The 25,765-nt window shown below is 38.5% G+C and overlaps 2 protein-coding genes across 3 annotated transcripts in view; both read right to left on the bottom strand.

The window, feature by feature from the left end:
• Positions 1–2,164: 2,164 nt before the first annotated feature.
• Positions 2,165–8,577, bottom strand: EAPP (E2F associated phosphoprotein). The gene is made up of 7 exons (XM_082059157.1): positions 8,323–8,577; positions 7,616–7,797; positions 6,185–6,283; positions 5,703–5,826; positions 4,715–4,837; positions 2,293–3,250; positions 2,165–2,258 (listed from the first exon to the last, which is right to left on the bottom strand). The coding sequence occupies exons 1-6, from the start codon at positions 8,394–8,396 to the stop codon at positions 2,986–2,988; spliced, it is 867 nt and encodes a 288-aa protein (XP_081915283.1). The 5' UTR covers positions 8,397–8,577; the 3' UTR covers positions 2,165–2,258; positions 2,293–2,985.
• A 130-nt stretch (positions 8,578–8,707) lies between these two features.
• SNX6 (sorting nexin 6) overlaps positions 8,708–25,765 on the bottom strand; it is a 28,074-nt gene continuing 11,016 nt past the window's right edge. For both annotated transcript variants that reach the window (XM_082059155.1, XM_082059156.1), the window contains exons 7-14: positions 25,145–25,240; positions 24,264–24,369; positions 21,737–21,812; positions 20,402–20,441; positions 19,155–19,241; positions 18,108–18,267; positions 16,968–17,053; positions 8,708–10,584 (exon numbers count right to left, since the gene is read on the bottom strand). In XM_082059155.1, the coding sequence (XP_081915281.1) occupies positions 10,531–10,584; positions 16,968–17,053; positions 18,108–18,267; positions 19,155–19,241; positions 20,402–20,441; positions 21,737–21,812; positions 24,264–24,369; positions 25,145–25,240 (705 nt within the window). In that variant the 3' untranslated portion in view covers positions 8,708–10,530. The remainder of the gene's footprint in view (positions 10,585–16,967; positions 17,054–18,107; positions 18,268–19,154; positions 19,242–20,401; positions 20,442–21,736; positions 21,813–24,263; positions 24,370–25,144; positions 25,241–25,765) is intronic.

Genomic DNA, 25,765 nt, shown 5'->3' with positions numbered 1-25,765 from the left:
AAGGCTGTTGGCAATACTGGCAATCTAGCTTAGAAGGCACTAGTTGAAAATCTGCTGGAAGGGGACATAGGTGGCAATTGGGCACCGTGACTGAGCGGAGCACGAGGTGCAGCCTGTATGCACCGGGGCCTGTCCACCAGCCAGGACCTCACACACCAAGCGTGCCCAACAGACTAGAAACTGGTATCGACCCAATATGCTCTCCCTGCTTAGTAAATCAATTTGCAGTTAGGTCACTCAGCAGTGCAATTCTGCTCTTGCAGCCCCCCTGCCCCTACCCTCGCCTGTGCTATTAGTACAATGAAAAACAAGGAAATAGTCGCAGGAGGATGAACATACGAGTTATTTACACAGCTGCAAAATACAACTACAGTACCAGGAGATAACTGTGAAAAAGAAAGCCAGCTGGCAGAGAAAGCTGAATGCTGTACTAGTTTGTGTGACAGAATCTGAAAAAGGATTTAATTCAACCAGAAGACACGTAGACACACTTTATCCATGCAGATTTATTTCAGCACAAGAAGAGAGCATTCACATGATTAATACTCCCCCCCAACTGGTTACAGGCACTGTTGCCCCTACCCAAGACCACTGTTGCTTGTTGTAATTGCTGCTGAAGGAGTTTTGTGTTGACATTGCTGCTTGAAAAAGCAGTGGTAATCATGAAAGCTTCCTTTTTACATAAACACGTACAAAGTTCAAGGACAAGCAGGGTGTTCGGTGCAACTAAAGCATTAATCCCATTCAAAGCTGCAAAAACATTATCAATATGGGGCAAACAAGTCCCAGTCCTGCCTGCTCCAATGCTTCCTAAGAAGCAGCTATGTGATTCAAGTGAGAGGGCAAGCAAGAAGCAGCAGCAAGAAAGTACCTGAGATGAAAGGCTGAGGCATGCCAGCTTCAACACCTCCTGCTCCATCTGCCCTAACCAAACAGGTGGTGCCCAGGCCCCTTACACCTTTTCAGTGCCATGCATGCTCACGAGACAGTTTTTTTGCTAGTTAGCCCCTTAAGAAAATTGACAATGTTCCTCTGTATGGAGTTTTCCCTCCCTCTCATTCTACCCCTGCTTAGGACCTGCCACCACCTATTGTTCCTCCTGCTGCCCCCACATCAACACTTGAGCCCTTGAACTACCTTCCTGCATGCTCATGTTTCCAGTAGCTCAGTGCAAAGACCCTTAATGTGGTGCTTCTCAGAGCCTTCACGCTCCACCTGGAACATGGAGACAGCTACACGGAGGCCAGCATGCCCTACAGCATGGACTGTACCCTCCGTCACACCTGCTCCTCCACACTTCTACTAAGAACAAACAGTTCTTCGTATGTTCAGCGTTTTCCATGTACACCTCCTGGCTCATGGCACACAGCAACCATTTATCCCATTTCAGATGATCCCGCAGCTATCAATATGCAAGTCAGGCACTCCACACATCAGACTGGCTGTAGGTAACAAAGACAAGGCTGTGATCTTACCTCAAGCAGATCCTGAGCCTCAAAACAAGAATGGCTCAGCTTTGATCGCAGGCTGCCCGTGCACAGGAAGGTACACTGTACTAGCCAAGCAAGCGTTCAGCAGCTGCCTCAACAGTTCTCTGCTTCGTCAAGCAGAGGTTAAGCTTCTGCTGACTTGAAAATAGGAAGTCAGCGTTCTCCTCATGTAATCGTGACAGACGTACCAATGCATTTGTTTCTTTCCAATCTCATGTACCACTGTGTGGAATGAGTAGATTAGTAAAATACAGCACCAGGGACTACAAAAGGTAACCAAAGAGTCACAAGATTTTATTATAATCTAAGGCACAAAATAAGTATATTCTTCAGATCCCTCCCTCCCGACTTTAAATATTTCTGACAATTCCTCAAAGCACATATAAATTATTCCTAGTACTATTAAAAGAAAAAGCATAAAGATGAGATTTTCTTTTCAGAAAGACCCTTGTTCAAAGTAAAGTGTTAAAAAATATCAATCTATAAAGAGGAGACATTACTTACTAATAAAAATCAAGAGGTCACCTCTTGGGAGGTGCCTGGAGGAAGAGAGATCCAACATTGGATCATTTTCGTAGACTAAGCGAGATGTCTAAATATCAAGTAGCAGAAGTTCTTTATGCTTCCATAAAGAAGCTGTAAACATACTAAAGAAACAGAAAAAGCATACAAACTAGGTCTGTGGTCATAGATCTGACCATAAATTTATTCTTAAAATGTGTCATTGTTAAGAAAAAAAAAACAACAGAAAAAAATTTCCAGTATTTTCTTCATATACATATTTACATTAAAAACTCTTAACTGTGTTGCTAAGCATTAATATATTTAAATGATCCATGCCAGCAAACTCAGTATCAGCTAACCTTCCACTCTGTATAAATAAAAATTTCCATTTCTGGGATCTTAATGGGCCAAAAGCCAAATACAAGGTGTTTCAAAAAGATAGACTTAATTCGAATCAAGACTGCTTTGAAACTGGGTTCATCTTTTTGAAACACCCTGCACGATGGCAATTCCTTCCTTCTCAAACCTTCTTTATCAAACCTGCCTGTGTGCACATCTACCAAGAACATCAGGCTAAAGAAGCCCAACATCCCAACAGAACTGTCTACCGCGTTCCATAGAAATGACCAATGCAGCTATGGAGAACCAGTTACTATACAGTATTTATTCTAAGCAGCAATTCTAATACATATTGAGATAATGGATAGTATATTTACAGGGAATGATCATAATACACAGATCTTACATTATATTTACAAAATTTTAAATCCTCAATGATGCAACTACCCGATGGTGTGAAAGAATATTGCTCTCAAATGCAGGCAGTTAACTGTATTCCCTTCATAAACTTTGCAAAAATCTAACTATTATAAAGTTCTCTAATGAAAATGTACATTTAAAAGACCATATTTAAAAAAGATTAGCATGTCTGCATTTCTGATACTTCACACAGTCTTAAACAGTGCAGGACTCCCCCCGCTGCTTTTGCACATTAGGAGTGGCTGGCTAGCACATTGAAGAAGTGAAAAACTTCATCTTTATCCATTACTGCCACTTCAGTTGAGCATTCAGTACATAACACTGGATGATACACTTCCTCCTCTTCCTCATTTGATTGTATAGAAGTAGTCTCTTTGCTGTGCTTCATTTTCTTACTTCTTTTCTTTAGCTTTTTTCTGTATTTCAGAATTTCCTCTTTGTTAACAATGCAGTTCATCACAAACATTGCTCTATATTGTGTTTTGTAAGATTCATGTCTATGGAGAGGGGAGAAAATGCAAGTCATATCATTAGTAAAACTCTACTCCCAAGAAATTGGTTATCATCACTGGAAATGCGATTAAAGATAGGAAGTACCATGCCAAAGGGCTGAAAGCCAAATAAATATCAAGTTCTATAAACAGAACGAAAGTCACAACTAGAAAAATCTTTAACAAATAGAATTGTAGTCATCTGTCTTAAGGCATTTTTACAAACGTGCTGGTTCAGGCTGAAATAAAGACCTGGAATACAATGGTATTGGTACTACAGAATTATGCATTGCTACATATGGCTGATGATAAGCAAACGATTATGACGCTGTAAGTACAAATGACTCAAATACTGTCATTTATATCCTAAAATGCCTTGCAAGCTTGAAATTCCTTCTTTATAAATAACAAGCATTGACACATCACACTTGAAAAAGCACGTCTATAACAAAATATAAAATGTATTTTCAGCTGTCATCAGTGCGACAACTGCATGGCTGGAGTACGGAGCAAAATTCAGGGCTGTGGTTCAGTTCAGTTCAATTCAACACCATGTCCCTCAGGCTGCAGTTTTACAGCAGCTTAAACCAACACAACAGGCGGCTGCAGAAGTCCTGTCTTGACTTCTGCTGGCTTTACTGCTTGTGTAACGCAAGTTACACAAAAGACCAGTTTGACAATAAAAATGGATGGTTTTCTATCAGCTTAGCAAACTGAAATACCCAACTGCAGAACAGGGTCAAGGAGTACCAGAGCCAGCAAAAGAAAACGAGTGAAAAACAGCACCCAATACTTCCCCTATTTTAGTCTGCTATGGAATTTCATCCTCTATCATCAAAATTACTCAGTAAGCAAGGGTTTATTCCTCATTTCACAAGATTTCTTTCTCCTTTACTCCCAGTTCAAGTCTTCTCCTTAGCACAGGTTAGCAGTACTAAGGTGGCATTGCAGTCAGATACCAGAGAGCTGCAGAACAGAGTCTGGATTCTCACCTGAATGCTTTCCAGGAACTTTTACGTGTAACTATACTCAAAACCACAACTGCTAAGACCCAAACCAAGTCAGAATACTTGATTTTGCTTAATCCTTCCCTAAACGAGGCACTTTTACACAAAAGTGACCTGGAATAGTTTTATGCCTCCAAACATCAAGCCAAAATATTTTGAAAAAGCCTGAACTGCCTGTTTACTGTCCACAAATTATTATTTTTTTAAATAGTTTACCTTCTGCACTACACTTCAGCTCTACCCTGTTCTTCGTCATCTCCATGTTGCAGTTTAAACTGATTGTAATTCTTACAAACTTCCATTCACCCCTAAATCTGATTCACATACACTTGCCTTCTCTTTATTAGCTCACCTTGCAAGATAGAATTGATCAAATCATTGGTGAAACTGGATACACTAAAAATACTGCTGAGCAAAAAAAAAAAAGACATTACAAAAAGACTCCTTATGGTTCACTAATTACCTCTGGCAGTCCAGGCATAATGTTGTCATGCAAGCTGGGCAATTCAAAACAGCATCACTATTTGGAACAGCTGAAGGTTCTGTCTGCTGCTGCTGTGGCCGCACTCTGCTTTGATTACGGTACCTACCGATTCAAGAGAAGAGGAAGGAGAGACAAAAAGTGAAATCACCTGCTTGTGCTGTCAGGCGTATCGATTCAACTGTCAAACTTTTTTAATACTAAAATATACCACTTAATACTCGGCTCCTTCCAGACATCTTTTTCAGTAACTCAAAGCACATAAACAAACTGGGAGTAAAAACACATGCCGCTATATTTTCATTTACTTTGTACAGATAATTTTCATTTGGTGAGACAAATATAGCTGGCATGAGAATCTGTGCCTATTAATGCTCTCTTCTGATGAGGCAAATACCTCAAGTGCAATCTCTGCAGGCAACATACATTAATATTATCCCTTTTGACAGATTTACGTGGAGAATTTTACTTCTGCTGCAACACCCCTTTTTCTACTTCACCCTTCAAAAAACCCTCAGTAAAGCAGTTTTGTGCTGTTCCTGTTTTATTGTGCTGTTCCTGTTTTATCTGAACATTTAGTGGCTTGCTAAATCCAAAGTTTTCCAAAACTAGAAATACAGTATTTAGCAGGAGCAGATGTTAATTTAACAACTGAAGTAGCTCACAAACTTTTCATCCACAGCATGGTTTAGATGAGATCTACAGATAAAACTGGCTTACAGAACTAGGAAGTCTTGATTTTAAAAAATTGCAAGTTTGAGAATTGTGTAATTTTGAAGACTCAACTCCCATTGTATACACACAAAAATTTTACAGGCTTTTACGTTTCATATGCTGTCAATTCTAAATAAAAAATATTTTCACTGCATAGACTTGACAGCAAATGCTTCTTCTCTCTATTCACCATTTTAATCTAAATTTTTCAGTTTATGTTAAGCATCCTACAGTTCAAATATTTATGGTCTCTTACCCCCTCCTCTGTGAGTCTACCCACTCTTGGTCTCTATCGTCTTCTTCTGGGTCATATAGCAACTCATCATTGGAAAGAATCCGACGTTGCTGATGTTTTCTTTTTTTCTGGATGTCCTGTGTAACTAGAAAGATTTGTGCAAGCATATGTTACATCCAACAAATGTGTGATAATCCTTTACTTCAATAATCAAAATATCAGGTTTTCAGTTTTCCTTTTCCATATGTGCAACAAATCTAAACCAAAACATAAAGGTCTAGCTCCTCCCTCCTCCAAATGCACCACCCCAAAGCATTAACGCACCTCACATACATTGGGATACATCATAAAGTTGCAGGAGCTACCCTGAGATAATATAGGCTGGTAACTGCCCCCAAAAGGCTGCCTTCAGGGACAACCCCTTGAGCCCCCCCAAAAGCATTCCACAGGAATTGAGAGCTACTGTAAAGATGCACTCCTCTCTCCTTTCCCCAGCCATTTACCTATTTTATCTTCGTCCTCTGAATCAGAATCAAAGTAAATGTCATCATAGTATTTCGAAGTGGTGGCAGGTCCCATCTGACAAGTACTCGAGGAAGTACCTATGTGTGAAATTAGAAAGAGAAGTGGTAAGAACACCCCAAAAGGACAGCAAGTATACAGCCCAGAACAAGCCTGGGCTTTCAAGCTACTCTATCCAAAGGGCTCTGCTTTATCTGGGTGGGTTAAGTAACAGCTCTCCCCACTTACTCCCACATCCTGATCATCCACATCACTTGTGTTATTTCACTTACAGGTGCTCTCTCAGAGCAAAGCTGCTCGCTCCCCACGAGAAGAAACTCGGGTACAGTTCAAAGGGAAGTTTTTCCAAGGTCCCCTCCCTTTAAGCACAGAGGACACCACATCAGAGGTGCCTGCCTCTGCCCCGCATAATCCATCGCACCTCAAATGTTCCACAAATCTTCAGTCATGCGGAAGAAACACAGGTGCGGCACATTGTTTCACAAACTTTGATTAGAATAAAATTCACACAAAAAAACCCTCAAAATTTCAGGACCACAGAAGTTCAAAAAGACCTGGATGAATTGCCAAGCACATCTGTCACAGCCAGTCTGCACCAAAAATCGTATTCTGTGCTCGATGCATGTGGTAGTATAAAAATCACTACATGTTCTTAACTGCAATACCAAAACCTACAGATCAGATTTTCCCACTAACACAGATGAAACTATTAAACCTACTGAATGCAGAGTGAGGTCCCTACGTTAAAGTGACTACTACGATGATTCTCCAGGAAAACACCTCACTAGATGTTTTGTAATAAGAAAAATGAACATATGCTGTTCAAATCCCAAAGTAATCCATCTCTTGCACCCACAGCACACAAACTCCAGAACACGTATCTCTTTAATACAGTTTTATTATTTGATATAACAATTCTAAGCAGGTAAGGGAAGAAGAGATTAATATTTTTTCTGACTTCTTTCCCCCAGCTGATTGGGGATTTCAATCTACCGTATGCTATTCCTTTCTTCAAGAAAGAGCTCCAAATCTTGACAGCCACTACATAAAGTACAAGAGACCACAACCTGCTTAAAAGTCCTCTAAATATATGTGAAAGCACAACTTGAGAAAAAAAGGGACTGATCCAAAAAAGATAAATCATATTAAAGCAGGAAATGGGAAGTTCAGAAACATCAAAATCAAAATCTTTAGAAAAGATGAAATAGATGCATTCACTGAAGTGGCACCTAGTGACCACTTCTGCAGATGCAATCAGCCATTTTAAGATTTTTCTGTGGGCATCAAGCAGCACTCAACTCTCACCACACACGCCCCCCCTCCACCTAAAGAATAATACATTAACCTCACACCTTAACTGGACACTGCTTAACTCACGATTTGATATGCAAGCAGATATAAGCGTGATTTACCCATTTCTGGTGATTTCCATTTGCCTTGCATAGTCCTCATGGTGGTGTTCAGCTCTGCTTCCATCTCCTTCTGGAACTCATCGTCACTGGAAGACTCGCTCTCCCCGGTCAGGCACTCCCGGATCAGCTTCCGCTTCTGGTCCGGAGTGCCATGCAACAGCACGTCCACCTCATCCTCCGAGCTGCAGGTATTGAAGTGTTAACACACCTGATTATTACAACCAGCTTAAAACATGGACTGAGTCACGTGGAGAATGAGCATCTGCACTGTGTGGGTGCACGGGAAGTCATTATTCGCGTGTTTATGGGAAATGTATTTAGTAAGATGTTTTATCAGCTTGTTGGTGTTAAAACTCCGGTTTTAATACAAAGGAGCTTCTGCTGGCTGGCTGTGACCTGCCCCGGTGCCTCTGCGGCTCCGGTCAGCGCAGCTCCGTGCAGGAGCAGAGACCTATTCACACACCGGCACTTGTAAGGTCAGAAACGTAAATGCTCCGGTCTCAAGGCCGGAAATGGCCGCGGGTGCTGAAGCGATGCCCCCGCAGCCCCGGGCGGCAGCCCCAGCCCTGCCCAGCGCCCTGACGGAGCCCCGCCGGGGGCTGCGCTGCGCCCCGGCCTGCCGCCCCGCCGCTCCCCCGCACCCGGCCAGGGGGGTGGGAAGCCGCCCGGCTCCGGGGAAGCCCCCCGCGGCGGGGCCTCGCCGGCACCTGCTGAGCGCTCGCTCCTCGTCGCTGGGCTCCTCCACCACGTACGGATCGTCCTCCTCCCGCAGGCAGCTCATGGCGGCAACCGCTGCCGCAGCCAGCCCGAGCCCGGCCACTTCCGGCCGCCCCAGCGGCTTCCGGCGGCCCCGCGCCTCCGCTCCGCCCCGAGGGGGAGGGCGGCCCCACAGCCCGGGCGGCCCCGCGGCGCTCCCCGGAACACCCGGGTGCGGTGCGGGTCACCGGCGGCGCTCCCCGCCGCTGCCGGAGGTACCGGCTGCCCGAGATCTTCCTTTCTCCCCTTGGAGCTGCAAGTCTTCGGGTCGCGCTCTAAGTGGTTTTTGATCACAGTGACACGGGCGGGAGCTTGAAGAGACACACCCAATACCAAGAGGCTTGAAAAAAATTTAATGAGCTAGTAACACTGAACAGCGAGGACTAATCTAAAAACTGTTCCCACATCCTACTTAAAATATTTACAATTTTGTTAACTGTATGTACATTGTGATCATTGTCCCTTATAGTGTATTTATAGATGAGTTCCTTAGGAATTATACCTGTTACGTCTCGAAGATGAACAGCACAGTATTATTGTAGTAGCTGTTGCTGGAAAACACGACAGACACCAGATGTGTGGCCAGTAGCCACCAGGCACTGCTGATCAAAGCCTTGGGGCTACGTGTGAGCAACACCACGCACAGCGCAAAGAGCATGTTCAGGTAAGAAACTTCTCTGCCTTTGAAATGTTCTGATGTGCAAGGCAGCAGGGTAAAGGTACCAACTGTGCAATTCACCCTACTTGAGGAAATGTAAAACAACCAAGCACACCCTTCGATGCAGCAGTAGAGGGAGTCTGTGATCAGAGACATTGACTCACAGGGATCTGCATCTCCAAACATCCCCTTCACTCAAAATTCTGCTGCTTCATTCAAGGTCTACAAACCCGTATAAAGCAGCAATCCCACTGTGATGAGCGATTCATCAAGTAGAGCCTTATTTTATGACATCCTGAAATTACACAACAGAACAGCACCTCTCAGAAGTTTCATGGTTCAAGTAAGAGAGACAAAGCCATACAACAAATAAAACTGGATTCATAGCTCTTAAGTGTTAAGCTCAGTTAGCAGAGAGAGATTCTTTTCAGGCATTTCTTTACTGGCCTACATTTACTTTTTAGTTTTGAAGCAAAGCTTCTGCTCTGTATTAAAGCGGGGCGGTATTACCTTTCATTGATATTTTATGCACTTCTTGAGCTCCCTTCTGCTACTTTATTTCCCCTTTCTGGAAATAAACCCAAGAAGTTCTCTGAAATAATTTCTGAAAAAGCAGTTTCAGAGTCAGCCACCAAGCTCAAAACAATTTAAGTATCCTGGCTAGGAAAGTCACAGACAAACAGACAGGCAAATGGATAAACCTGAGAATGCAAGTGAAAAGTTACCAGGTGAGTATTTGGTGTGAGACCAATCCAATACTTACTCAATGGTTTTACGGGATTAATAGAGAAAAAGCTAATTAATCTGAATTACTAGAAAATATCAAGCTTACAGATGATACAATGTCTGCGTAATTTTAGAAAAATCATTGATTTCATGGTTTATTTTACAATAATTGGATTAGTCTACAAGTTAAGGCAAACATACTAATGCATTTGCTTTTCTTTTTAAATCATAGTTATAAAGGTTACACAAAGTTCTCCAAAATTTCTAAGAAATGTTCACAATTGAAAAAAAGATTAAGTTTTTTTATATCAGTACACAGAAAAAAAAAAAACTAAGACAGTGTATACAATGCCATTATAGTAACAATATTCAAATATCTAATGGAAATATTTAGACCATTTGAACAATGTGCTTCAAATGGTGAACTGCAGAAATTACTTACAAAGGTAAATAAGATTGGCAGCCGTATCATAGTATTCATAACATGAACATAATTATATTGGCTATTTTCACAAAAACAGAGCATTTGGTTTCTGAACAATGAAAGCATTTAATGATTAAATAAACATGAGTATGTCTGTATAAGAAATATGCTGTTGCTTCATATAGTCTGGAGCTACTTTCAGGTGTTTGTTTTAATTCTTCTGAAAGAAAGAGCTTGCTCATGTGCACTTTGTCAACTGTTTTCTCCAGGTAACTGTAAATGCCTGTTTAAAGTCATGAAAACAAAATCCAGAGGAGGGCAGCCCTTGGTAGTGGGAGGACGGAGCATAGTTTATGTGTCACCGTTTAACACTGCCAGGCAGCTCTGCAGCAGCTGTAAGTTACCCTGTAAAAATAAAGAAAAATATAACTGCATTTCCCCATTTTCTTTTGTGCTTGTGGCAAAAAGATGGTTTTTAAATAGCAGTGACACTACTCAAGGAGAACAGACAGATAGAAATATTTATGTAAGTAACTTTTATCTTAAATAGTGTTTTAAATGTAGGAGCCTTGTATCATGGAACTAAATGAAGCCAACGTGAGGTTCAAAAATAAGCATTTTGTATCCTTTCCACGTTGCTTCACAAGTTTCTTACTGAAGATCTAGTCTGGCCACAAAAACTATTCACTGCAGAGCACTGTCTTAGCAATCGAGTTCAGAGACACAAAGTTTTCATTTTTTATATAGAATTGCCATTACTCTGTCACTGAAATACTCCCAAAGCAGAAGTATTAATATATTACAATGAATAATGAATTCATCAAGAAGCATTAACTAATTCACAGCACTCAGTACCTCCTCGCCATAGGAGCCATTTCAGCTCCCAGCTCTGTTCAAGGCCAGGGATTGTTTGAAAGACAACAAACTGACTGACATGCTTAGCCAGGCGATTTAGCCATCAATGCTGAGTTTAGCCATTACAGCCAGAGCTGCAGGAGATCATCTGAACATTAACTAAGCGTTATCTCTAAGGCCAACTTTGGCCCTTCTTTTTAAACACCTATGGGTCAGTTTTTAATCTTATTTTAAGACATATACCACCCAGTATTGACAGTATTCACATTGGTTTATGCATTCATTTATGGTTAGATCACTTCAAACTACTGGTTATTCACTATGAAACAGTTGTACTAGATTTGATCCCAAATCTGAAATCTCTGTGCAAGAATCAAAGTTAGGTTGTTGACAGCGTTGAATAATTCCTATCAGGTTCAGATAAAATGCAAGATCAAAACAGTCTGAAGGCCCAGTTACCCTTCTAAACATTTTTTTTATCCAAAAATAAACCTGTAAAGAAAACTTCACACAAACAAAGCATGTAATTAAACAGTGTCAGTAGCCGTGATTTGTATGTCCTTAATAAACAATCCACACAAGTACTAAATAATTTTAGTTCTTACATTTTCAGTTGAAAGCATTTCAAGTGACCTGTGGCAGACAGGCAGAAGGACACTCATCCTTCACCCCAAAAAGGTAAGAAATCATAATTCTATCCCCCATTAAGGTTCTTAAAATCCAGATTAAGCAATTAACTAAATTAAAGACTTCAAAGTACAAGACTCCCAGTTGTGTCTACTGAATGCTTTTCAGTCTTCTCCACTGATTTCAGTTACAGCCTTAACAGCTTTTTGTCCTTTTATGCCTATAATGGCAGAGGACAGTCACAAGCTATTTAAGAGGCTTGTAATTCTGCAATATGAACAAGTTCAATATATGTGAGATGCATGGGGACTTGGTGGCCCATCTTTGCAGTGTACAAGATTCCTAAATCTAAGGTCTGTTATTGAACAGCTGATTTTTAGCTGTAATGAATGAAAAGGAACACTTCAGTCTGAAGTCATCAGTCTTCAAATGGAATACTTCAGTCTGAAATAAAATATAATTGTGGACTGCACACATGTTACCTACAAAAAACGTGTGACAGTGATCTTTTGGCCACCTCTTTACATGCCATCAGCAGCATGAAGTGTATTTGCAATTCAGAGGCCACTGCATAGCACTCTAAAGAAAAGAAGGTGCCAAGATGTCCTTTACACATCAGTCATTTCCAGACTCAGCCAGCCAGTCTGCTGACATTTTCCAAATAGGCACATCATTTGTTTTCATTAGATCAAATTTACAAAGTTCACAAGAACAACCTTATTTAAATTATAATATCTGTAAGGACAGTAAAGGCCATGAGCCATTACTCTTTCTGGCTACAATATCTGACACACTTGAATTATATCAGTGTAGCTTGAGAAAGTCCTATGAATTCAGGTTCAGGAAAGTGTTTCTTACCAACTCAGACTCCTAAATTCTAGGTATTACAGTTACTGGCACAACCACTGTGACATAAACATCCTCTTCAGGAAAAGAAAGAATTGCTGACAAAGCATTTAACCAAATCCCTTAGCACTGGATTTTGCTTACTCCCTTCTTCTGTTAGTTCCAAACAGACATCTGTTGCTAGTAACGCAACAAATTCTTTTTCCACAAAAAAAAAACATAAAGGAAAGAGCATATATATTAATATCTTTGTGGAAAGAGATGTTTAGATTTTTTTATTTTCTATTTGAAGGAAGTGGCTATTTTACATTTCATATGTCAAAAGACTCTAAAAGTATAGCCAAGGCTATAAGTGCTTTAAATATATTATTATAACCTTAGCAGCTTCACCAACTGTCAAACCTCCCTTCTTGAACATGAATTCCAACCTGGGAACACCTCAAAATCCAACTGTTCAAAATACTGAATAGGTTTAAATGCAGCTTTTGCACTGCATGTCAAAACAATCAGGTCTTACGTTAGCTACAGCTGTATGAAATAATTAATAAACATGACTAGCTAGCAAAAGAGAAGCTAAACACTACCCTGAGATACTCAGATGGAACAGCCATAGAAAAAGAAACATCAATATGTTTAGTATAGCTCAGAGACGAAGCAGAATCTAAAGCTGTAGTTTGGCAGCTGTTTTAAGTAAATCTAGGGTATGTGTTGCTGCTCTGAAGTCAGCTCTCTTGTATTCCCAGACCCTCCCAGCAAAACTGCATTTTGACAAGGGATGTTGCGAAAACAAGACTGCAAGCAAAGTTTAGAAAAACCCAGAGCAACTTTTAGCTCCATCTTCCTACACAGCTGCACACATAATAGTGCCAATATAGAGAAAAGGAACAGAGTCATGCTTCATCATCCTTCCTGGCAGTAGTCTGCACTTGCATCAACTTAAAGCAATCTCAACCCACACTCTGATTTTTAGCTTTTTCAAAAGTCTTGAACTGCAACCAGGAAAGGGTGAGAGAATATTAGCAGATTAAAACAAGTATTTTATAAGGAAGTAGTATAAACGTAACCAGGCAGAGAGGGTGCACTTAGTATTTGTACATACAGTGTCCCTTATTTACTGAAAGCTTGATTTCTGTATCACCCCTCAGTCTTCAACAGCCACACAGCCAGAGGTGGCTGAGGAAATGCCAGCTGTTTCTCAGAACCTGCTCTCCACACTGTGGTCATTTTGACTTCTTCAGTGCAGCGATCTCTGTGTTTTGGAATTTGTGTTTTTCTTTCCGCGCAGAGCAAGTAATTTTTAACAGTCATGCAGCCACCTTCACTGTGGCTGAATTCCTCCCAAAGACAAAGACGGCCTCTCTGCTGAGTTCCAGTACCCATTGCTGCATCAAGATTTTACCTCCTTTCTTTCTGTGCCAGGCAACTCCAGAAGCCACATGGTTAGACTGATTCCGAGACAATGCATCTGCATGACCTCTCATTTGCAGGAAAAAACCCCAACCAAACAAAACCAAACCACCAAACATCACAACAATAAGACTTGTAGCAAAAGCCTGCTGCAGCAGCAGAATCTGTTGCTCCCAGCCGGTTAGCTGTTTTTGCTGGAAAGTGCACTTAGACCTGAATAACAGGTCATGTTGCAAAGTTCGGGAATGCCGTGCTCCCCATGCCATTGACAAGCCAAGCAATTCCCAGTCTGCTAAAACTTCAGGCTGCTAGAACTTCACCTGCCTCCAGTAGCTGCAAAAGCACAAAGACAAGGACTGCTGCAGCATCAGGCAAAGTATTTTGTCTGGAACCTTAAAGCAGGGGGCTTTTGATCAGACTTCATTAATTTATTGCCTACATGAAAAAGGAGCTCTTTTTTTGCTTCTACAAGCCCTCTTTTGGCTCTTCTGCAAGAGGAATTAGGTGTCTACAAACAACCCAGCTTAGCCCAGCCAAAACCAGGGCTACTTACACCTCCTTGAAATGGGAGCATTGTTCATGATTTGCATTGCAACAAGTACAAAAACATTCTCTCTGAGACAAGGAGAAACCTTCATATTCTCCTAATTCTCCTATTGCTCTTCACATATCAGGGGACAATGCTATTTCAATAAAAACCCCAAGTCTTTTCACATCACCTTTCTTCCTTTTATGGAACTCAGAAAGTCTCCACCAAACAATTTTGTCCTTCAGTCCTCTGTACAGACAAATGAAAATCTATCCATAAGACTATCCTCAAATAGGCTGGTTATAGCATTAATAAGAAAATTTTCCATTATATAAAATTGAAAAATATGATCTATTGCACTTGTAAATTCTGCAATAATCCAACTTAGAATCTGCAGAAATAAAAGCACAGTGAACTGATCCATCTGCAGTAGCTAATTTTAATAAATACGAAAACACAAGCTTTGAAAAAAACAGAACTGTCAAATCTAGTGAGAAACAAAATATCCTTTCATTCAACAAGTCACAACATTTGTTAACATTTTAAGAACTGTCACTGTTACTCAAAATATCCTTTTATATTGGAAAGATTTAAATATTCAAAACTGTCTAGTGAATCTTAGAGTGCTCCATGATAAAGTAGGTGAAAAGGGTCAGCAAAAAAAAAAGTTCACCTTCAGAAACAGGACTACAGTTCAAAGCTTCTGTTAGAGCCTTATATACTCCTTGTTGGTAAATTTACTAAGACAAGGTAAGTCACAGACTGAGACAGACTATCTGAAGAACTGTGTCTTAAACACAAGCTGTGGTGACAAATGAAGAAGAGAAAAAAAATTCAAGCTCTTCCAGGTAAACTGAGAACACCAAGAAGCACATATCGAGTAAGTTGAAAGCTAAAGAAATGAAGTATTTTCTGCCTGCCTTCTGCAGTTATTAGCTGTCAAAATTCAAGAGAAAATTACTACAAGATTTTGACTTGCACAGAGAGTTAATACAAGCGATTCTTCAGGGATACTTTAGAAGACAGAGACTTTTTTTTAAACATTCCACTCCAAGGCATGTGGGGACTTCAGCAAGGGTGAGTTACAAGAGATGATGAAGAGTCAATGACTGAAGCAGGACAGAAGCATTGTGGATTCATTACCTTATTAAAGCACGATATGGCAAATCAATAAAAGCTGTTGCAAGCACGACTGTTAGGACTATTAATTTCACTAAAACCCATAACCAGTACATTCATGACCAAATATGGGGACTTCTGGGAGACTCAGGGCTGGATACAGACAGCTGTTACACACACAGAGAAGTAGGAAGGCTGAGTAGTGCACAGATTTATGAGAAGATTTAAGACTTTCAGGAAAATATAGCTGAATTTCTGATATAGCACATTAAAGTAAACACTGTTCATCTGAAAAAGGAGCCAAGTATTCCAGACCTTACTGATTACTTTACCAGCTAAATATACCATCAAGGTGAACTTATACCAACAAAGATTGAAAAAAAAAAAAACAAAAACCAAAAAATAAATCAACAACAAAAAAAAAACTTCCCCAAAACAACCCTTTTTATACCGCACTAGTTTTACGAACAATGGTTTTGGCAGAATGAAGAATGACACTGTCAACATTACTGAAAAGAGCGTAAAGCAGCAAGTTAACTCAGCAACACTATACACCTCTTAACTCTTCCTTTCAAGACATATATTCTGAGTTAATTCAAAGCTTGGTAGTCAATGCACTTTCAGATTTGTGATGAAAATGAGAAATGCTGAAGAGTTGACTTAAAAGAAAGCCACCTCCTGTTATAGCACTGTAAAAATAAAAGGCTGCTGTACTCATCTATGAAATCAGAACAGGTAACCTGATTTTAAAAAAAATTTACTTTTATATGGATTAAAAGAATCAAATACATTGAGAAATTTAAGGACAGTACAGGCCCCCCTTATTTTTTTTCCTGCAAGAGTGTTTTTTACTGAAAAGGCTATCTGCAACATTCCTCTTTTGTTAGCACTTTATAGTTTAAAGGCAAAAAGGTTAATAAATCATACTCAGAGTAACACTGATCTCTGACTTCAGACAGACCTGTGTGATCGCATGCTTTATAGTCAGCCTATCCTATACATCAAGCCCCCAGCATCTGGGTAACAGGAGAAACCACTTCCAATATCACAGTAAAAATGGAGAGATTAGTTTTTAAAAATAGGTAGGTATTCAAACTCTGCAGCTATAAATATTAAACAGCTAGAGAAACATAAAACTGAAGCCAAAATTTTCTTCAAGAAGTTGAGTTTTCCAAAGGCACCTCAAGCACACCAGTTCCTCAGAGATACTTCATCTGTACTTTTTCCCCCTCCCCCCCCCCTCTTTTTTATTCAAGAAAGTTTACCTTTCTGGATGATGCTTACCTTCATATTCCCCTTTCTGAATGTGAAGTGCATATCACATAACAAATGTAGCCACTGGGGTTATTCAAGCATGTAATATTTAAAATCAGTTGAAATACAGGCCAAAAAGGATCACAATTACCTTAGCATGCTTTAATTCCAGTTCTGCTAGTTCCACCAGATTTTTTCTGAATGCTGCAACTCTTCTTGTCTTAAAGTCTATCAGTTCTATAGAAAATGAAAATGGATTCATTAACATGGGATTCATTATTGCTAGTGCCCTCAACTGTTAACAGATTCTCCTTCAGGATGGCAGAGGTAAAGAGTAAGAGAAGGCAAGAGGGAAAAACTCAAGTTTAATCTCAGCACATTCTGGACTCAAAGATACTGCTACACTGTTGGATGAGTTCAAACCAACACTGCAGTTCCTCATCTCCAGCTAACCTTTTGTGGACACAAAGCTCTTTGGAGAAAAGACTGCAATGTGGATGCTTTTAAACATTTCATTCTCTTATTCCAAGTGCACTGTTCTTTCAAGGCTGATATGTGCAAGTCTGTAGGGAAGATACTAAGCTAAAAGCTAGCACAAAGAACAGACGAAGCACGTAAGCTTCATGCATGCAGCTTTGTAGCTAATAGGATCACTCATTCTCCACTGACTCATTTATAGGAATCGTTAGCCTAATTTACAGGGTCAAACAATACTTAAATTACAAAAAACAGAAGAGCATGATATTTAAACCTTGAACAAATCTGCCCCAAACAATGAGTCAGATGACTACTAACAACAATCTTAGCTTAACAGAGGCAAGTAAGTTTCCAGGAAAAAGGCAACATGTAAATAAGGTTTCTTTTCTCTACAGCTACTGGTAACTCTGCAACTTCAATGAAATCTCATTTCATGATCTCTCCCTTTTCTAATGTAGTATCATCTCTGCAACAGCCCGCTGCCTTCGCAGAAGAATGCATAAAACCAAAAGCAGAATTTCAACAATACTTTAGAAGACTAGGTTTGCCTTTACTTCTAGCAATTATCATTTTGTATCCTATGCATATAAAAAAGCAGTTAACAAATAATTTGCACCTAGACTTTGCTCTGCCTAATGGAGCTATGAGGAATCCAAGGAAAATATCACTTTAACTTTCTAAAATAAGTAAATACTGATTACAATATAATAGTTCTGCTTAGGAAACAGAACAAAAAAAATATTCTCATTAATAATATCCTAAAATCTGTTAATTTTCAGTTACAGTTATGTAGGATCAAAGACCACCCAAATACCTTGTTTTGCTGATTCAGAAATTTTCTCAAATTTCTGACAGCATATTTGCTGAGTAGTTTCAGCTTGCAGCACATCTTTATTTTTTGCTCTTGCTTTATCCAGCGCCTTATTAGCATTTTCATAATCCACTAGTGACCTAGATCTTCTATATAGGAGATCCTATAAAAAAAAGCATAAAAGATGTATAGACTTCACAAGAATCTACCCAAGGATTTTAGTATATACCAAGTAATTTAAAAAAAAAAAAAAAAACAGATTAATTTTAATCTTTCTTGCTGTATTTCAGTTCTTATCAAATTATGTGCATTCACTTCATCCTGCAAGTCACAGAAATGTCCATACTGGATCAGACATGCAATTTAATATTGTTTGGTCTGCATCTTGTCTAGCAACAGATGGCTTAGATGATACTCTAAAAAGCCTAAGAAGGAGCAACCATGGGAAATTTCACAGCTTCTTAGATTAGAAATGAACTATATTTAGATATGTATTTTAAATACTCACAGGGCCCAAGAAACAACAGTAGCATTTTTTGTGCAACATTTCTTGCTGCGATCATCTAACTACAGACATTTTCCGTCAAATGCTTCCTCATTCTGTCATGTTACTTAATCATCTTACAACAAAAATACCAATAATGACACTTTCTATAGGTACAGATTACCAAAATTGGCTTGTCTTTTTGCAGATAATTTGGAATATTCAATTTTAATTAAAAAAAGGTAGAATTGCTTGCAGTCTACAACAGCAAACACATTGCAAACACATGAACAATTCACCAACAATTCTTCCACCGTTTTTAATTATACTGCGCAATTTGGCCTTGTTAAGAATGGATCACACAGTTCCAGTCAGTCCCACAATCAGCAACTGCATTGTTACCCCTTACATACAACTGAGATCCATGCTTACAGTTGAGGGAGGAATTGCAGGCTACAAGTGGCAGCATTTTAACCTATCTACTGTGTATTCCTCAAGATCATTCTATATCTGTTTAAAAATAAATAAACAAAACTATTTCACTGAACAAAAATCCCTCAATTCACCTTAGCAGCTTGCGATTCCCTTAGGTAATATTTCAGAAGATCAGAAAGTTTAAGATCTTCATCAGCAGATACCCGGGCCTCTATTTTCTGGAAAAATAGCAAGTAAAAGCATCAATTTAAAAACATCCAGACTTTGGGTATTCACCTGTATGATGTAAATACAACATGAAACATACAACAGTATAAGACAGATTGTCTTTTTCAAAAACTAAAATCATGCATTTGTGACAGAACATTTAAAGATGTGTCACGAGAAACAGTATAGAACTTTGTATTAGAATGTAAGTAATAACATACTGTGCAAGCAACCTTCTATTTTAAACAATGCTTTCTTCCCTATTTCTATTATATGTATCACATTCTAGAAAAACAGCAGAGAAACAAAAACTTATCTAGCATAAAGAGTTGCACAGGAAGTTTTGTGTTGATTTTGAGATCAAAGGAAAACAAATTAAGGCACCTTTGCAGACGAGTTGTGTACCTGTGTATTAAATGGTCCAAAAGACCAATAAACTTATTTGCTTGTATTTGAAACAGATATTTATGTGAATTTAGAAACATAGTCTGCAAGAGCACTTTTTGAATCTTAAAAAAAAAAAAAATTGATAAGGCATCATTTTAGGTCAAAGCAAGTAATTCTATTAACTTCATTTTCTTTAAAGTATGTATTTTAAGCAGATTTGACTGTCTGCATTTAGGAAATAGACGCATTTCTCATTCAAAAGTTTTCCTGTTACATAGCACACATCTTCTGCTCTATCAAGCCAAAACAAGTAAAAAGATACAAGATATAGTTATAAAGATACAAGATAGGAGCATCAGCAACAATATTTCTGAGTCAAATAATTGCAGAAACAGATCTTGGCTCTAGAAAAAAGCAGCATGAGTGCCATTTTTTGAATTAAGAATTACATTTCTTCATTTATTATTCCACAACAAGTTCTGTGATACTCAATAACAAGTATGGAAGGCCTGTAAGCATTTTAGAGGAACAGTAGCTTTACTAGTGTATTACGCACAAATGCCTACAACATGTAGTAGACTGAAGACTCCTAAATAGAAATAATTTTTAAAAAAGAGATGACTGAAACCTTACATTTTTTCATTCCCTACCACACATTGCTTAAATGCTTCATATATAAACAGCCATAAAGCACCCACATATTAATGTCTAGTTGACACAAGATATCCTGCTACTTCCAGGATGTACACAAATAACGTATCTAAAAAGGTTTCATAGTACATACCCTTGTTTTGTCAAATAACTCTGATACCTTCAGAAAAAACCTGCACAAAGGAAACAGCTTATATTACAACATTAACTTGAACAGTCTCATTACTTTCTAGGACTCAAAATACAATCTGTGTCCAGCAATAAAGACTGTACAGGCACTGCTTAGAATTGTAATTCAAAGAACTCAAATAACATAATAGTTTAAAACTGTAGCACTTCAAATATCTGGGAATTGTACAACATAAGAAAAGGTAAGGGACAAACAAAGCATAACGGATGGATGTTTTTTATTAAAGAATAATTGCACAGATCCCTGGGGATTCTTTATACTTCTGTAAATTAATCCCAAACTACCACCACCCTGGTTAACAGTCCTACACCATTATCAAGCATACTGCACTCAAGTTTGAATGCACTTTTCTCCACACAGTAAACCCGACGCACGCCCTATGTGGAATCCAGAGAGGCTGAGCAACAATGTGGCACATCTTCCCAGCAGACAAGGGTTCAGTGTACCAGTAGGCTCAACTACAGTCGAATCATAATATTTTGACAGAAAACAGATACAGTTCCTGACTGACCTCTAACAGCCTACATCAAATCTCAACACTGCAATTAAAGTTACCAATACGTAAGTTATCACCACATTTGGAAGTATATCACTGCAATTAAGGGTACGTTAATAAGTTAACTTTCATACTCATCTCCTACCTGTCGTCACACCAACTCTAGTTAAAGTGTACATGTTAACAAGCATCAACATCTTTAAGCTATTATAGTTAAATAAGTTTTACTTTTAAGATACACCAAACTTCATATTCGAGTAAATCACCGAAAGATTAAAGGATAAACATCCGTACATAAAGACTCTCTTCTATGTTCAAAGTTTTAGGGATCTCCGTAGGCTTCTTTCTTTTCCTAAAGGTAGTAAAATTGCCAGGACAGCAAACTATTTTTCAAGATGTTGGTACAGGGAACACCCACAGAGGTCATTATACTCAGCCCAAGACTTGTTCACTTTGCACATGTCAAAGCATCTAGAACACTTTTAAAAAATTGGTGAAGGAGTTGTGTTTTTTTCTCATTTTATGAAGACTTCTTCATCTCATCTGTGTAATCTTCTACAAACTGAAGAAAATAGGATTTTTTTTTCCAGACAAATATTAAAGCAAAAGTATTAAAGCAGCCTGTTATATAAATGAAATAATAGAGAAGAAAATCTCATAATGTAATAAAACTATAATATAAACTCTCTTTTTCCCATAACAAAAGAAGTACCAATCTCAGCAGGTCACCATTAAGACCGCTACTTAGGAAATAAGCCCGTAAATTATTAACAATATCTTACTTGCATATATCTGTGGAGTCCTGCGTCCCTAATGCATATAATGAAGAACCAATTCTATTATAGTCATCCGCCACATCTAGAAAAACAAACAAGCACTGTTTTACTATTTTATTTCTCTTCTTTCTGAAAATTTTGAAGTTTCTCTCTTTCTTGGAGAGAAGGTGTTTTTCTAAAAGGAACATGCTTTAACACAAAAGCAGAAATAAGATTTCAATCACGTCACTTATTATGAAGGGTACTTCGCACAATAAACATGGCGCTCTCACCAAATCATGAAGACAGTAATTTATCTAGGAATATTTAATACAATTAGCACCTGCTCAGTAAATGTATTGTGCCACGTTTTTAGGGTTTTTTTTGATGGGAGATGTACAAACTCAATGACTAAAGTCTGAATTAAAATCTGAATCTAAAGTCTAAACCTATTTGAAAAAAAAAAGTGTCTAACAATAACAAACAGTAAGTTTGTGTGCTTGAGGGCAGTAAATTGAATACAAACTCCAAACTACCAAAATACCGCACTATATGCACAACAACTTTTCTAGTGCATGCCTAATTTTCAGGAAACCCTTACCTCATCAACAAGTGGTCACTGGTTGAAGTAGCATTAGTGTTAAAGCATTTTAAGCAATGAAAATACAAGCAGGGCTTGTAAAGAAGGCTGCATAATTTGACTAATGAGTTATTTGTTATATAGTAATCATAAAATCTTTGCCCAGATTTTTTTTAAAGAGCTTTTAGTATAAACTCAATGGATGATGAAAACGCTAACAGATCCAAGCAATGAACAATATACTTATTTTCAAAGTTCATATACCATTTAGCAGAATTATTTTATTTTATTAATAAATAACAGAACTTTGTTTTAACAAATTGAGTGGGTCACCTTCCACCCAATTCATTAGTTCATAAACCCCAAGGGAATCTGTGCAGTTTGTTATAGTGAAGAAAGCTATTAGGAAGTCATTAACCTTCCCTTCTATTTCTCCCATTTAAATGCAAAAAATAGATTTTCTGCTGGAAATACAAAGCCAGTATCTTTGCACTCCCCACAGGCCTCCACTGATCACAAATTACCCGTGAACTACAGATTGCCCATTTCCAAAACAGGCTTCCCATTGCTCTACTCCTCTAGCCAGAATTTCAAAATAAGCCATTTGTCCCGACTCACAGTTTGATAAAAGTTGTCAGTAAACATCCCAAGTGATTTGAGTCTGAAAACCAGTGAAGCTTTGTCATGGGTTTGATCAGTATCTTCCTATCAGATCCTCTCCAGCCTTATCTCTAACAACTTCCTTGGTTCTACAACCAATGTGAAAGGCTCTCTCACTACCTAAAGTTTGGCACCTGATTACTATGAATGAAGTGCCATTTTCATTTTAAGAAAACAAACAAAACACCATAAACCACTTCAGCTGGGAAATTAATGAAGACACAGGGTCACTTAGCACTCCATTAAGCCATAACTGACTCTCCCCATCTCCTAGCATAGATATTAAAGCTGCAAAAGACTTGGTCTTCATACAAGTGCAGGAGAAGCATCTGAAGAGCTCAGTAAATTCTTAGTTTAATCTCTCATTTAATATCCACTTCGGAGTCCTTACCAACAGAGATTCATAAATGGTTTGTGGCCTGGTTTTGTGTGAACTGTATTACTGTAGATAGCCAAGACAGAATCTGTGAATTGGACACAAACTTCAAGAAAGTGAACAGAATCTAGCAGTTCGGTTTTGATTTATCTAGGCACAAAAACTTAAAATCAAGGGCAACAAAGGTCAACTTTTTTCTGAGCTTCTCAAAAACACTGTAATCCTAAACCAAACACAGTAGTCCTAAATCAAACATTTTCTATTTTCTCAAAGAAATGCACAGCACTTGAGAAGACTATCTAGAGCTTCCAGAAATCACATTAGCTAGCACTCAGCTAAATCAATAGCTAAGTGGAAAATCTTGCCTCGGTAAGAAAAGGACTCCTGCAAACCATGCTACTGAATGTACACATTCCAGTCTCCATTCTAAAAGGCTGAAAAATGGAAAACTGACTTCTGGATCTAGAACTAATGGCCCAAATATAAGTTTGCTACTCAGCACGGTAATGCAATAGTGTGCCAAGAAATTACACTCTGATGAACGTGAGGTCACCCAGTCAAGAGCAACTTCATCACATATACTGCTATATACATATATGCTTCATAACAAATACTGCTATATTACCCACCTTTACACCTTAAGGACTAAGAATCAAACTTCAAAAAAATATTATTACATAAACTGTGTTTCTCTTCAAAGGGAAAGCATGAAGAATCAATATATCTTCAGTGTCATGTCAGGCTGTTTGTACTCCATCTAGTCTATTACAGAAAAGGCTAAACTTTGAAAGTCACAGTAAACTTCTTTAGCCTATCCAGAGACCACACTTGGATAAATTAATTCACTTTTCACATGCAAAAGTAAAAACTACTGCTCCTCATGAACCACTTCAGTATGTTTTAACTAGAACTATTTTCACTCTGGTAAAAGAACTCACTTTTATGTGATCTTGTCATTTTATCAGATTTGGCAGAGGCATCTTTGACGCGGTTGTGATATTCTACAAGGAATGTCCTTTCATGTTCAAAGAAGTCATCCACATCCTACAAAAACCAAGAACAATTAAAAAAAAACAGGATTTCACTCATTCTGTACAGAACAGTTGCAGCATAAATTTGCATATGTTGCTGTTGTTGTGATACAAAATGCAATCCATTTTTATGGTCTAAAACACCATTTATGTACACGGATTTCTTCTTTACTTACTTCATGATCTGAAGTTTTATTAAGAATTTATTTAGAATTAAGAATTTGTAACAAGCATCTTAAACGTCTAGATAACTAAAGCTGAAGTGAAGGAAATAATTTCACTACTAACTACCACTTTGGTGACAGAAAAACAGAATACATGTTCAGTGCTTAATAAAAGGACATCTACCTAGAAGAAGGAGAGGTGGGAAGAAAGACACTCAGTTGCACAGATGCTGTGGTCTCAGCAGAGATTATAATGAACTAGCTCTGGAATGCTCATCTTGATGACAGATTTCTTTCAAGTTGGTAAATGTGGGTAAATGTTAATATTTTCTGTATTACAATTTGAGATATTTGGTTTATATTAATTTTTAAAAACCCTCTAAAATAGCACAGATGCTCCATACCATGGAATACCCTATAACATGGGCTTTGAATAATGTCCTTATGAAAACTGCGGGTTATCTGGACTTCAAATTTTTCTTCCCATGCTCTGCATCTAATTCTTAAGTAAGATATCGCTACAAAAATTCCTTTTTTTGTAGCTACATAAAATTCTGCTCCATTAAAAAAATGGGACAACAATGTCAATACATTTTAGATCTTGGTATGTTAAGCAGTAATCACCTTTACTCCTGAAACGATGACACCATCTGCTGATTTAACCATATTTTTAAAGAAGTCTTCAAGTTTCTCTTTCTTATTTTTCCCACGAACACTCAACTGAAAAACAAATTCATTTGCCAAGTTAGTTAATTTTCTGGAGGCCATAAAAGCTTTAAAAAAAAAATAGAACTACTGTCACGGTTTAGCTCCAGCTGGCAACTAGGACCACACAGCTGCTTGCTCACTCCTCTTCCCATCCCCAGTGGGATAGGGAAGAAACTTGGGGAAAAAAGGTAAAACTCATGGGTTGGGATAAAAACAGTTTAATGGAGCAGCAAAGGAGAATATAATGAACAATAATAAGAGAACATAAAAAGCGAGGGATGCACAGCGCAATCACTCACCACCTGGAAAACTGATGCCCAGCCTACCCCCAAGCAGTGATTCCCTCCCTCAGCCAGCACCCTCAGTTTATATACTGAGCATGACATCATATGGCTAGTTTGGGTCACCTGTCCTGGCTGTGTCCCCTCACAGTTTCCTGTGAAAATTAACTCTACCCCAGCCCAACCCTGGACAACTACACACCACAACCTGCTGCTACTAAACTAGTTTTCCTGCTCTCTGCTTAGTCTTATACCC

This window comes from Streptopelia decaocto (genome assembly GCF_964273445.1).
Source record: "Streptopelia decaocto genome assembly, chromosome: 7".
Classification (NCBI taxonomy): Eukaryota; Metazoa; Chordata; class Aves; order Columbiformes; family Columbidae; genus Streptopelia; species Streptopelia decaocto.
Note: the sequence above shows the minus strand (reverse complement) of the source record. Positions and strands in the feature narration are given on the sequence as shown.